The sequence below is a fragment of the Odontesthes bonariensis genome, chromosome 3 (assembly GCF_027942865.1).
Source record: "Odontesthes bonariensis isolate fOdoBon6 chromosome 3, fOdoBon6.hap1, whole genome shotgun sequence".
Lineage (NCBI taxonomy): Eukaryota > Metazoa > Chordata > Actinopteri > Atheriniformes > Atherinopsidae > Odontesthes > Odontesthes bonariensis.
Window position 1 is genome coordinate 699,095 of NC_134508.1, and position 14,659 is coordinate 713,753.

At 44.3% G+C, this 14,659-nt stretch overlaps 1 protein-coding gene across 1 annotated transcript in view; it reads left to right on the top strand.

Moving 5' to 3' along the window:
* The window catches only part of mmp24 (matrix metallopeptidase 24), an 82,608-nt gene that overhangs the window by 44,729 nt on the left and 23,220 nt on the right, over positions 1 to 14,659 (top strand). Inside the window, exons 4-6 of the mRNA XM_075460017.1 lie at positions 463 to 562; positions 1,099 to 1,303; positions 14,076 to 14,237. Coding sequence (XP_075316132.1) covers positions 463 to 562; positions 1,099 to 1,303; positions 14,076 to 14,237 — 467 coding nt within the window. The remainder of the gene's footprint in view (positions 1 to 462; positions 563 to 1,098; positions 1,304 to 14,075; positions 14,238 to 14,659) is intronic.

The window sequence follows — 14,659 nt, forward strand, 5'->3', positions numbered from 1 at the left end:
CGGTGCTGGTGGTGTCCAGGCCGCAGAAGGCGCTCCAGTCGTTGACCACCATCCCCGCCGCGTTAAAGTTAAAGTTAGTATGAGTAGGGGGAGTAGTGGGAGAAGTAGGTGGTTTCGAACACAGCCAAGGACCCAGATAAGGCAGGAGGTTGTAGGAAAACTTAACCTGATTCATCACGAGCTATAACAAAAACCAGAAAACTAAACTGTGGAAAAAACAAACCTAAAACGATGACAAACTGACGATAAACCATGAAGCAGAGCATGAGGAAGTAACAGCGAGGATCTGCCTTAAATACTGTGAGAAACCAGGGAGCTTAGATACTGAGAATACTGGAACTGATGAGCCAGTGGGTGCACTGTTTGTACTCAGGTGTGACCGAGCCGGGGGGGAACATAGGAAAACTGAGATATCAGGGCGTGAATGTGAGGCTGTAACGGTTTCTTTCTTCTTCTCCACAGCATATCAAACTACACCCCTAAAGTGGGAGAGAAGGACACCCAAAGAGCGATCCGACAAGCCTTCAACGTGTGGCAGAGCGTCACGCCGCTGTCTTTCCAGGTGAGAAAGCTAAACGTGGGCTTTGCTTTTCATGATCAGCCTCACTTTATTTATGCATTCAAATCAGATGTTTTTTTAGGAAAGTTAAGGAGCTTAAATGATGCGAAGTGATCCCAGGAGAATGTTCTGTTCTGGGCTGAGATCCCGGGGGGGGGGGGGTCAGGGTCTGCTTTGCTATCTGAACCATTGTTTTCTGTGGCTGCAGCTCCTCTTTCCTACGGTGTCCCACAGGGTTCAGTTCTGGGGCCTTCATTGATCCTGTTATATCTGCTCCCTCTTTAAGGACATGTCCTCCCACTATGCAGATGACACCCAGCTGTATTTCTCTTTAAGACGTTTCTCAGCTGCATATCTTTCTCAGCTGGTCAGACTCTGTTAAAAGCTGGACATCTGGACTCGGGGTCTGGACTCGGGGTCTGGACTCCGGGTCTGGACTCGGGGTCGGGTTTCTGTGTTTTCTGTGTGTTTTACAGCGTCGTGAACGTCCTCGTATTCTGATCCTGACTCTGAGTTTGTTGCTCTCTCGTCCCCCTCAGGAGGTTCCGTACTCGGAGATCAAGAACGAGGGTAAAGAGGCTGACATCATGATCTTCTTTGCCTCCGGTTTCCATGGCGACAGCTCTCCATTTGATGGCGAAGGAGGGTTCCTGGCCCACGCCTACTTCCCCGGCGCAGGCATCGGAGGAGACACTCACTTTGACTCCGATGAGCCCTGGACGCTCGGCAACGCCAACCACGACGGTGAGAAAGCCTGCATCGCTGCTCGTTGTTTCTGTAGTGTAGGAGCTGCTTTCAGAGCCAGAAACACTTCAAATTACAGCTGTGAAACTGCAGCTCATTCATTAAACAATCTTATCATCGTTAAGCTTCTGTAAATGAAACTGCTCCAGTGTGAAGACCTCCTCAGCCGCCGCCTCGTATCTGCGAGCGCCACGCTGAGAGAAGGCTTTCCTCTTCACTTTGAACTTTCTTCTTCTTCTGTCTCAGTTTGACGAATGACTCGTGCCAGATTGTTTCCGCCTGAATGACTAACATGTTGATTCAGAGAGAGAGGAATCAGCTCTGAGAGATGAGCAGAAAACAGAATTAAGAAGCTTTAAATTAGAGTCGGCACACTACAGACTGCAGGATGTTCCTGTTGTATCAACTGTTCCAGGACATGTGTGTCCAGGATCTTTTATTTTATCACTGAGCCACAATATTAAAACCCCTGCTGATTGATGATAGGTGTGAAGTAGAACCTCCTCTGACTCGTCCACGTGTGGACTCTGAGGATGTGGTAATGTTTCAGACTCCAGCCCATCCTTTAAAGGTGACATATTCAGTTTAACTCCTTCTTCCTGTTCCTGGGAGCATATATCAGGGCGTCTGAGGTGTAAAACTCCTTCTTCCTGTTCCTGGGAGCATATATCAGGGCGTCTGAAGTGTAAAACTCCTTCTTCCTGTTCCTGGGAGCATATATCAGGGCGTCTGAGGAGTAAAACTCCTTCTTCCTGTTCCTGGGAGCATATATCAGGGCGTCTGAGGTGTAAAACGCCTTCTTCCTGTTCCTGGGAGCATATATCAGGGCGTCTGAGGTGTAAAACTCCTTCTTCCTGTTCCTGGGAGCATATATCAGGGCGTCTGAGGTGTAAAACTCCTTTTTCCTGTTCCTGGGAGCATATATCAGGGCGTCTGAGGCGTAAAACTCCTTCTTCCTGTTCCTGGGAGCATATATCAGGGCGTCTGAGGCGTAAAACTCCTTCTTCCTGTTCCTGGGAGCATATATCAGGGCGTCTGAGGTGTAAAACTCCTTCTTCCTGTTCCTGGGAGCATATATCAGGGCGTCTGAGGTGTAAAACTCCTTCTTCCTGTTCCTGGGAGCATATATCAGGGCGTCTGAGGTGTAAAACTCCTTTTTCCTGTTCCTGGGAGCATATATCAGGGCGTCTGAGGCGTAAAACTCCTTCTTCCTGTTCCTGGGAGCATATATCAGGGCGTCTGAGGCGTAAAACTCCTTCTTCCTGTTCCTGGGAGCATATATCAGGGCGTCTGAGGTGTAAAACTCCTTCTTCCTGTTCCTGGGAGCATATATCGGGGCGTCTGAGGTGTAAAACTCCTTCTTCCTGTTCCTGGGAGCATATATCAGGGCGTCTGAGGCGTAAAACTCCTTCTTCCTGTTCCTGGGAGCGTATATCGGGGCGTCTGAGGTGTAAAACTCCTTCTTCCTGTTCCTGGGAGCATATATCAGGGCGTCTGAGGTGTAAAACTCCTTCTTCCTGTTCCTGGGAGCATATATCGGGGCGTCTGAGGTGTAAAACTCCTTCTTCCTGTTCCTGGGAGCATATATCGGGGCGTCTGAGGCGTAAAACTCCTTCTTCCTGTTCCTGGGAGCATATATCAGGGCGTCTGAGGCGTAAAACTCCTTCTTCCTGTTCCTGGGAGCATATATCGGGGCGTCTGAGGTGTAAAACTCCTTCTTCCTGTTCCTGGGAGCATATATCAGGGCGTCTGAGGTGTAAAACTCCTTCTTCCTGTTCCTGGGAGCATATATCGGGGCGTCTGAGGTGTTTAACTCCTTCTTCCTGTTCCTGGGAGCGTATATCGGGGCGTCTGAGGTGTAAAACTCCTTCTTCCTGTTCCTGGGAGCATATATCGGGGCGTCTGAGGTGTAAAACTCCTTCTTCCTGTTCCTGGGAGCATATATCGGGGCGTCTGAGGTGTAACACTCCTTCTTCCTGTTCCTGGGAGCGTATATCGGGGCGTCTGAGGTGTAAAACTCCTTCTTCCTGTTCCTGGGAGCATATATTAGGGCGTCTGAGGGGTAAAACTCCTTCTTCCTGTTCCTGGGAGCATATATCAGGGCGTCTGAGGTGTAAAACTCCTTCTTCCTGTTCCTGGGAGCATATATCAGGGCGTCTGAGGTGTAAAACTCCTTCTTCCTGTTCCTGGGAGCATATATCAGGGCGTCTGAGGTGTAAAACTCCTTTTTCCTGTTCCTGGGAGCATATATCGGGGCGTCTGAGGCGTAAAACTCCTTCTTCCTGTTCCTGGGAGCATATATCGGGGCGTCTGAGGCGTAAAACTCCTTCTTCCTGTTCCTGGGAGCATATATCGGGGCGTCTGAGGCGTAAAACTCCTTCTTCCTGTTCCTGGGAGCTTATATCGGGGCGTCTGAGGCGTAAAACTCCTTCTTCCTGTTCCTGGGAGCGTATATCGGGGCGTCTGAGGTGTAAAACTCCTTCTTCCTGTTCCTGGGAGCGTATATCGGGGCGTCTGAGGTGTAAAACTCCTTCTTCCTGTTCCTGGGAGCGTATATCGGGGCGTCTGAGGTGTAAAACTCCTTCTTCCTGTTCCTGGGAGCATATATCGGGGCGTCTGAGGTGTAAAACTCCTTCTTCCTGTTCCTGGGAGCATATATCGGGGCGTCTGAGGTGTAAAACTCCTTCTTCCTGTTCCTGGGAGCATATATCGGGGCGTCTGAGGCGTAAAACTCCTTCTTCCTGTTCCTGGGAGCATATATCAGGGCGTCTGAGGCGTAAAACTCCTTCTTCCTGTTCCTGGGAGCATATATCAGGGCGTCTGAAGTGTAAAACTCCTTCTTCCTGTTCCTGGGAGCATATATCAGGGCGTCTGAGGTGTAAAACTCCTTCTTCCTGTTCCTGGGAGCATATATCGGGGCGTCTGAGGTGTAAAACTCCTTCTTCCTGTTCCTGGGAGCATATATCGGGGCGTCTGAGGTGTAAAACTCCTTCTTCCTGTTCCTGGGAGCATATATCAGGGCGTCTGAGGTGTAAAACTCCTTCTTCCTGTTCCTGGGAGCATATATCGGGGCGTCTGAGGTGTTTAACTCCTTCTTCCTGTTCCTGGGAGCGTATATCGGGGCGTCTGAGGTGTAAAACTCCTTCTTCCTGTTCCTGGGAGCATATATCGGGGCGTCTGAGGTGTAAAACTCCTTCTTCCTGTTCCTGGGAGCATATATCGGGGCGTCTGAGGTGTAACACTCCTTCTTCCTGTTCCTGGGAGCGTATATCGGGGCGTCTGAGGTGTAAAACTCCTTCTTCCTGTTCCTGGGAGCATATATTAGGGCGTCTGAGGGGTAAAACTCCTTCTTCCTGTTCCTGGGAGCATATATCAGGGCGTCTGAGGTGTAAAACTCCTTCTTCCTGTTCCTGGGAGCATATATCAGGGCGTCTGAGGTGTAAAACTCCTTCTTCCTGTTCCTGGGAGCATATATCAGGGCGTCTGAGGTGTAAAACTCCTTCTTCCTGTTCCTGGGAGCGTATATCAGGGCGTCTGAGATGTAAAACTCCTTCTTCCTGTTCCTGGGAGCGTATATCAGGGCGTCTGAGGTGTAAAACTCCTTCTTCCTGTTCCTGGGAGCATATATCAGGGCGTCTGAAGTGTAAAACTCCTTCTTCCTGTTCCTGGGAGCATATATCAGGGCGTCTGAGGTGTAAAACTCCTTCTTCCTGTTCCTGGGAGCATATATCAGGGCGTCTGAAGTGTAAAACTCCTTCTTCCTGTTCCTGGGAGCGTATATCAGGGCGTCTGAAGTGTAAAACTCCTTCTTCCTGTTCCTGGGAGCATATATCAGGGCGTCTGAGGTGTAAAACTCCTTCTTCCTGTTCCTGGGAGCATATATCAGGGCGTCTGAAGTGTAAAACTCCTTCTTCCTGTTCCTGGGAGCATATATCAGGGCGTCTGAGGTGTAAAACTCCTTCTTCCTGTTCCTGGGAGCATATATCAGGGCGTCTGAGGTGTAAAACTCCTTCTTCCTGTTCCTGGGAGCATATATCAGGGCGTCTGAAGTGTAAAACTCCTTCTTCCTGTTCCTGGGAGCATATATCGGGGCGTCTGAGGGGTAAAACTCCTTCTTCCTGTTCCTGGGAGCATATATCAGGGCGTCTGAGGTGTAAAACTCCTTCTTCCTGTTCCTGGGAGCATATATCAGGGCGTCTGAGATGTAAAACTCCTTCTTCCTGTTCCTGGGAGCATATATCAGGGCGTCTGAGGTGTAAAACTCCTTCTTCCTGTTCCTGGGAGCATATATCAGGGCGTCTGAGGTGTAAAACTCCTTCTTCCTGTTCCTGGGAGCATATATCAGGGCGTCTGAGGTGTAAAACTCCTTCTTCCTGTTCCTGGGAGCATATATCGGGGCGTCTGAGATGTAAAACTCCTTCTTCCTGTTCCTGGGAGCATATATCAGGGCATCTGAGGTGTAAAACTCCTTCTTCCTGTTCCTGGGAGCATATATCGGGGCGTCTGAGGGGTAAAACTCCTTCTTCCTGTTCCTGGGAGCATATATCGGGGCGTCTGAGGGGTAAAACTCCTTCTTCCTGTTCCTGGGAGCATATATCAGGGCGTCTGAGGTGTAAAACTCCTTCTTCCTGTTCCTGGGAGCATATATCGGGGCGTCTGAGGGGTAAAACTCCTTCTTCCTGTTCCTGGGAGCATATATCAGGGCGTCTGAGGTGTTAAACTCCTTCTTCCTGTTCCTGGGAGCATATATCAGGGCGTCTGAGGTGTAAAACTCCTTCTTCCTGTTCCTGGGAGCATATATCAGGGCGTCTGAGGTGTAAAACTCCTTCTTCCTGTTCCTGGGAGCATATATCAGGGCGTCTGTTCCTGGGAGCATATATCAGGGCGTCTGAAGTGTAAAACTCCTTCTTCCTGTTCCTGGGAGCATATATCAGGGCGTCTGTTCCTGGGAGCATATATCAGGGCGTCTGAAGTGTAAAACTCCTTCTTCCTGTTCCTGGGAGCATATATCAGGGCGTCTGAGGTGTACAACTCCTTCTTCCTGTTCCTGGGAGCATATATCAGGGCGTCTGAGGGGTTAAACTCCTTCTTCCTGTTCCTGGGAGCATATATCAGGGCGTCTGAGGTGTAAAACTCCTTCTTCCTGTTCCTGGGAGCATATATCAGGACGTCTGAATAACTGACTTGTTTTTAATTGATTGTATAAATTCAAACCTCAGCACTGGCTGACCTCCTGTGTGAAGAAATACTTCATCAGTATCTCCTTTTACAGTTAATAGAAAACAGGTTTGTCCATTTAAACTGTGTTTAATTAGTAATTCTTAAAGTATTGACTGATCAGGTTCACACTCTCACAGAGATTAGAGAAAAGATGGCGAAATGTAAAAGTTTTAAGACGCTGTGAAAACTATCAGTTGAGGGCACAGCGGCCCACGGAGACTGCTAATGTTGCTAAAGCTGCTATTTCCCCGTGTTAGGGTTAGGGTTAGATTAGTGTTAGGTTAGGTTAGGTTAGTGTTAGGTTAGGGTTAGGTTAGGTTAGGTTAGTGTTAGGTTAGGTTAGGGTTAGGTTAGGTTAGGTTAGTGTTAGGTTAGGTTAGGTTAGTGTTAGGTTAGGTTAGGGTTAGGTTAGGTTAGGGTCAGCAGCTTTTCCTGAACAGAGACAGAAGGAAAGCTACAGAACCTGGAGAGAGAAAGTGAGAGTTGGTGACAGCTGCAGGAACCAGTCAGCAGCTTTTGGGACTTTCAGACCAAACTTCAGCAGAAAAGGTGTCAGAGAAACGAGGTTCATCTGTTTCTTTACTCAGTGTTAGTTAAGTTAAATAAGTTAAACTCAGATGACCACACATCAGGGAGCGTCTCCACTTGGATCATTTTGTCCTCCAGATTCAACATATTTGCTTTTTCAGGCAGTTTTAAAATCACAAAGCAGCAGTTCATCACTTATGCATTCACAGATTATGGATTCAAAGTCTTAGTTTGTGTAAATGTGAGCTCCAGGGTTCTGCCGAACTGTTCGCCGTCCTCCTGAGTATTCCCCGACAAGCGGCAGCGTTTGAAGAGGTGGACTTTAAAGCTGGAGCTGTGGAAGGAAACTTTTCCTTCTGATGCTCCCGATGACTCGGAGGAATCACAGACCGACTCCGGCTCACGGGTTTGACGCCATCTTTGGTCTTTGTGTTCTCGCTGGGGAGGCTCGGCTGTGTTTCAGGCAGATACGTCGAAGGTTTTCCAGTAAACCGTCTGCAGATGAAAAGAAAAACTCTCTGTTCTCCTCTTTTATCAGATTATTCTTTAAAAAGCTGTCATTGAAGCGATGCTTCCTGCTGCTGTCACTGTCTAGCCTCCTGGAGGTGTCGTGGGCCCAACTAGACGAAACACTGATGAAAGGAGGTCCCCACCTGATGACCCCAATGATATGTTGGTCAGCACTGCTCACTGGTCTATATTATAGGGAGTGTAGGGAATTACTCACTGAGTCTGGTCCTTTTATTTTTTTTTCTTTAGCACAAGTTTCTTGTGTTTACCTTCAATGAATGCTGTTTCCTCTCTAACTTTTATCATCATAGTAGTACAATATGATGTAAATTTTCCATATACCCTATATTTCTTATTGGTTCAGTCTGCTCAGTTAAATTTATTTATTTTTACCTTTATTGTTAAATGTACAAATCTGTTTTTATTTAGTTTACTGATGTTTATTATTATTTACCCTACTCCTCATACTGTAGATTTGTATATTGCTGTTTATTCTCTATTTTTATTCTATTCTATTTGCTTGTTTTTCCTTTAATTGTTTACATATCTTTTATACTGTACGTTGTTGCAACACAATAATTTCCCAAGTTGGGATGAATAAAGTACTTATCTATCTATATGTCTATCTCTAACTCCTCTCTAACTCTTCCCTCTTTGTTTTCCTCTTTTATCAGATTATTCTTTAAAAAGCTGTCAGTGGTGTTGAAGTGATGCTTTCTGCTGCTGTTTCCTCTCTAACTCTTCTCTAACTCTTCCCTCTTTGTTTTATTCTTTTATCAGATTATTCTTTAAAAAGCTGTCATTGAAGTGATGCTTTCTGCTGCTGTTTCCTCTCTAACTCCTCTCTAACTCCTCTCTAACTCCTCTCTAACTCTTCTCTCACTCTAACTCTTCTCTAACTCTAACTCTTCTCTAATGCTGCGTGTACACCAAGAGCGACCTACGCTACCTGAGCGCCGGAAATCATTATTTCTCTATGGAGGGTAAGCTAACTGGGCGACCAGAGCGGATTCGCCAGGGGCGAAGAGAACTGAGCTACCAGAGTGGATTCCAGCGATTAAACTCAAGTTAACTTTATGGTAATGAGCTCCCGCGGTTCGGCGAAAACCAATGACAATCCACAGATTGTAGGGGTCCGACAATCCGCGGGGTTCGCGGAAACAGACATGTAAACTTTGGTTCCTATCCAAACAATAGACGTTTAATCCTGAGACTGTTGCAATTGCCGTGTCGAGTGCTTCAATACAATAGTGTAGTAACCCCACGCATACCTTTCTCACTGCAATTGAGTTTTATTTCGGATTTATTTCGGATTTTATTTCGAATTTAGTTTATTTTTCACAGCTGCCTCTGCTATTCCTGCTCTTCTCAGGTGTACCTAATTGTAAATAACAACACGTTTATTTGTGTCCCTGCCTTCTCTTTCCTCCTTTGTTCTTTTTCACGGGGGTGCTGCACAGCCGCGGGGCCTTTAAAAATGGAACATTCTAAATGTGACGTCACAAGCTACCAAAGCTACCAAAGCAAATTCTCAAGCGAAGCTTCTCCAGCTACCTCCGCTACCAGGTAGCGTAGGTCCCCCTTGGTGTACACGCAGCATAACTCTTCTCTAACTCTAACTCCTCTCTAACTCTTCTCTAACTCTAACTCTTCTCTAACTCCTCTCTAACTCTTCTCTAACTCTAACTCTTCTCTAACTCCTCTCTAACTCTTCTCTAACTCTTCTCTAACTCTTCTCTAACTCTAACTCTTCTCTAACTCCTCTCTAACTCTTCTCTAACTCTTCTCTAACTCTTCTCTAACTCTAACTCTTCTCTAACTCTTCTCTAACTCTAACTCTTCTCTAACTCTAACTCTTCTCTAACTCTTCTCTAACTCCTCTCTAACTCTTCTCTAACTCTTCTCTAACTCTTCTCTAACTCTAACTCCTCTCTAACTCTTTTCTAACTCTTCTCTAACTCTTCTTTAACTGTAACTCCTCTCTAACTCCTCTCTAACTCTTCTCTAACTCTTCTCTAACTCTAACTCCTCTCTAACTCTTTTCTAACTCTTCTCTAACTCTTCTTTAACTGTAACTCCTCTCTAACTCCTCTCTAACTCTTCTCTAACTCTTCTCTAACTGTAACTCCTCTCCAACTCCTCTCTAACTCTTCTCTAACTCTAACTCCTCTCTAACTCTTCTCTAACTCTAACTCTAACTCCTCTCTAACTCTTCTCTAACTCTAACTCTTCTCTAACTCTAACTCCTCTCTAACTCTTCTCTAACTCTAACTCTAACTCCTCTCTAAGTCTTCTCTAACTCTAACTATTCTCTAACTCTAACTCTTCTCTGACTCTTCTCTAACTCCTCTCTAACTCTTCTCTAACTCTAACTCTTCTCTAACTCTAACTCTTCTCTAACTCTTCTCTAACTCTAACTCTAACTCTTCTCTAACTCTTCTCTAACTGTAACTCCTCTCTAACTCCTCTCTAACTCTTCTCTAACTCTTCTCTAACTGTAACTCCTCTCCAACTCCTCTCTAACTCTTCTCTAACTCTAACTCCTCTCTAACTCTTCTCTAACTCTAACTCTAACTCCTCTCTAACTCTTCTCTAACTCTAACTCTTCTCTAACTCTAACTCCTCTCTAACTCTTCTCTAACTCTAACTCTAACTCCTCTCTAACTCTTCTCTAACTCTAACTCTTCTCTAACTCTAACTCTTCTCTAACTCTTCTCTAACTCCTCTCTAACTCTTCTCTAACTCTAACTCTTCTCTAACTCTTCTCTAACTCTAACTCTAACTCCTCTCTAACTCTTCTCTAACTCTAACTCTTCTCTAACTCTAACTCCTCTCTAACTCTTCTCTAACTCTAACTCTTCTCTAACTCTAACTCTTCTCTAACTCTAACTCTTCTCTAACTCTAACTCCTCTCTAACTCTAACTCCTCTCTAACTCTTCTCTAACTAACTCCTCTCTAACTCTTCTCTAACTCTTCTCTAACTCTTCTCTAACTCTTCTCTAACTCTAACTCTTCTCTAACTCTTCTCTAACTCCTCTCTAACTCCTCTCTAACTCTTCTCTAACTCTTCTCTAACTCTTTTCTAACTCTTCTCTAACTGTAACTCCTCTCTAACTCCTCTCTAACTCTAACTCTAACTCCTCTCTAACTCTTCTCTAACTCTAACTCCTCTCTAACTCTTCTCTAACTCTAACTCTTCTCTAACTCTAACTCCTCTCTAACTCTTCTCTAACTCTAACTCTAACTCCTCTCTAACTCTTCTCTAACTCTAACTCTTCTCTAACTCTAACTCCTCTCTAACTCTTCTCTAACTCTAACTCTAACTCCTCTCTAACTCTTCTCTAACTCTAACTCTTCTCTAACTAACTCTTCTCTAACTCTTCTCTAACTCCTCTCTAACTCTTCTCTAACTCTTCTCTAACTCTAACTCTTCTCTAACTCTTCTCTAACTCTAACTCTAACTCCTCTCTAACTCTTCTCTAACTCTAACTCCTCTCTAACTCTTCTCTAACTCTAACTCTAACTCCTCTCTAACTCTTCTCTAACTCTAACTCTTCTCTAACTCTAACTCTTCTCTAACTCTAACTCCTCTCTAACTCTAACTCCTCTCTAACTCTTCTCTAACTAACTCCTCTCTAACTCTTCTCTAACTCTTCTCTAACTCTTCTCTAACTCTAACTCTTCTCTAACTCTTCTCTAACTCCTCTCTAACTCCTCTCTAACTCTTCTCTAATTCTTCTCTAACTCCTCTCTAACTCTTCTCTAACTCTTCTCTAACTCTTCTCTAACTCCTCTCTAACTCTTCTCTAACTCTTCTCTAACTCTAACTCTTCTCTAACTCTTCTCTAACTCCTCTCTAACTCTTCTCTAACTCCTCTCTAACTCTTCTCTAACTCTTCTCTAACTCTTCTCTAACTCTTTTCAAACTCTTCTCTAACTGTAACTCCTCTCTAACTCCTCTCTAACTCTAACTCTAACTCCTCTCTAACTCTTCTCTAACTCTTCTCTAACTCCTCTCTAACTCTTCTCTAACTCCTCTCTAACTCTTCTCTAACTCCTCTCTAACTCTTCTCTAACTCCTCTCTAACTCCTCTCTAACTCTTCTCTAACTCTTCTCTAACTCCTCTCTAACTCTTCTCTAACTCTTCTCTAACTCTTTTCTAACTCTTCTCTAACTGTAACTCCTCTCTAACTCCTCTCTAACTCTAACTCTAACTCCTCTCTAACTCTTCTCTAACTCTAACTCTTCTCTAACTCTAACTCCTCTCTAACTCTAACTCCTCTCTAACTCTTCTCTAACTCTAACTCTTCTCTAACTCTAACTCTTCTCTAACTCTAACTCCTCTCTAACTCTAACTCCTCTCTAACTCTTCTCTAACTCTAACTCTTCTCTAACTCTAACTCTTCTCTAACTCCTCTCTAACTCTTCTCTAACTCTTCTCTAACTCTTCTCTAACTCCTCTCTAACTCTTCTCTAACTCTTCTCTAACTCTAACTCTTCTCTAACTCTTCTCTAACTCCTCTCTAACTCTTCTCTAACTCCTCTCTAACTCTTCTCTAACTCTTCTCTAACTCTTCTCTAACTCTTTTCAAACTCTTCTCTAACTGTAACTCCTCTCTAACTCCTCTCTAACTCTAACTCTAACTCCTCTCTAACTCTTCTCTAACTCCTCTCTAACTCTTCTCTAACTCCTCTCTAACTCTTCTCTAACTCCTCTCTAACTCTTCTCTAACTCCTCTCTAACTCTTCTCTAACTCCTCTCTAACTCCTCTCTAACTCTTCTCTAACTCTTCTCTAACTCCTCTCTAACTCTTCTCTAACTCTTCTCTAACTCTTTTCTAACTCTTCTCTAACTGTAACTCCTCTCTAACTCCTCTCTAACTCTAACTCTAACTCCTCTCTAACTCTTCTCTAACTCTAACTCTTCTCTAACTCTAACTCCTCTCTAACTCTAACTCCTCTCTAACTCTTCTCTAACTCTAACTCTTCTCTAACTCTAACTCTTCTCTAACTCTAACTCCTCTCTAACTCTAACTCCTCTCTAACTCTTCTCTAACTCTAACTCTTCTCTAACTCTAACTCTTCTCTAACTCCTCTCTAACTCTAACTCCTCTCTAACTCTTCTCTAACTAACTCCTCTCTAACTCTTCTCTAACTCTAACTCTTCTCTAACTCCTCTCTAACTCTTCTCTAACTCTTCTCTAACTCCTCTCTAACTCTTCTCTAAATCTAACTCCTCTCTAACTCTTCTCTAACTCTAACTCTTCTCTAACTCTAACTCCTCTCTAACTCTAACTCCTCTCTAACTCTTCTCTAACTCTAACTCTTCTCTAACTCCTCTCTAACTCTTCTCTAACTCTTCTCTAACTCTTCTCTAACTCCTCTCTAACTCTTCTCTAACTCCTCTCTAACTCTTCTCTAACTCTTCTCTAACTCTAACTCTTCTCTAACTCTTCTCTAACTCTAACTCTTCTCTAACTCTTCTCTAACTCTAACTCTTCTCTAACTCCTCTCTAACTCTTCTCTAACTCTTCTCTAACTCTTCTCTAACTCTTTTCAAACTCTTCTCTAACTGTAACTCCTCTCTAACTCCTCTCTAACTCTAACTCTAACTCCTCTCTAACTCTTCTCTAACTCCTCTCTAACTCTTCTCTAACTCCTCTCTAACTCTTCTCTAACTCCTCTCTAACTCCTCTCTAACTCTTCTCTAACTCTTCTCTAACTCCTCTCTAACTCTTCTCTAACTCTTCTCTAACTGTAACTCCTCTCTAACTCCTCTCTAACTCTAACTCTAACTCCTCTCTAACTCTTTTCTAACTCTTCTCTAACTGTAACTCCTCTCTAACTCCTCTCTAACTCTAACTCTAACTCCTCTCTAACTCTTCTCTAACTCTAACTCCTCTCTAACTCTTCTCTAACTCTAACTCTTCTCTAACTCTAACTCCTCTCTAACTCTAACTCCTCTCTAACTCTTCTCTAACTCTAACTCTTCTCTAACTCTAACTCTTCTCTAACTCTAACTCCTCTCTAACTCTAACTCCTCTCTAACTCTTCTCTAACTCTAACTCTTCTCTAACTCTAACTCTTCTCTAACTCTAACTCCTCTCTAACTCTAACTCCTCTCTAACTCTTCTCTAACTAACTCCTCTCTAACTCTTCTCTAACTCTAACTCTTCTCTAACTCTTCTCTAACTCCTCTCTAACTCTTCTCTAAATCTAACTCCTCTCTAACTCTTCTCTAACTCTAACTCTTCTCTAACTCTAACTCCTCTCTAACTCTAACTCCTCTCTAACTCTTCTCTAACTCTAACTCTAACTCTAACTCCTCTCTAACTCTAACTCCTCTCTAACTCTTCTCTAACTCTAACTCTAACTCCTCTCTAACTCTAACTCTAACTCCTCTCTAACTCTAACTCTAACTCTAACTCTAACTCTTCTCTAACTCTAACTCCTCTTTAACTCTAACTCTAACTCTTCTCTAACTCTAACTCTATGCTCTCCTCTCTGTGCAGGTAATGACTTGTTCCTGGTGGCGGTCCATGAGTTGGGTCATGCGTTGGGCTTGGAGCACTCGAACGATCCTAGCGCCATCATGGCTCCTTTCTACCAGTACATGGACACCCACAACTTCAAGCTGCCCCTGGACGACCTGCAGGGCATTCAGAAGATCTACGGTGAGCACTCGGGGTTCACATCAGGACTCGAGCTGTAAAAGTTAACACCTTTACGCCACGTGATTCATTTCAGGAATTAACAGCGATCTTTTTTTTTTTTAACGCATTTCCGCCCAATTTTACCCACAATTCAACCGTTGCCGCGTTCAGGCGAAGCCGCATAAACAGCATGGCTGTGACATGGAGGAGTCCAAAGAACCCGCCGGCCCCCTGGATGGACAGTTTGAAATAAGACGAACAAAGATGGAACAGTAGAAACATGCAGGAAGACGTTTTCCTTTCACCGAAGCACCTCGAGCCTTAAGCTTCATCTTAACACCAAGCTTTCATTTGTTGGGGCTTCAACTTCAGGCGTCTTCCAGGTGTCAGACCACCCTGACCCCAGGACATGCATCAGACCACCCTAACCCCAGGACATGCAT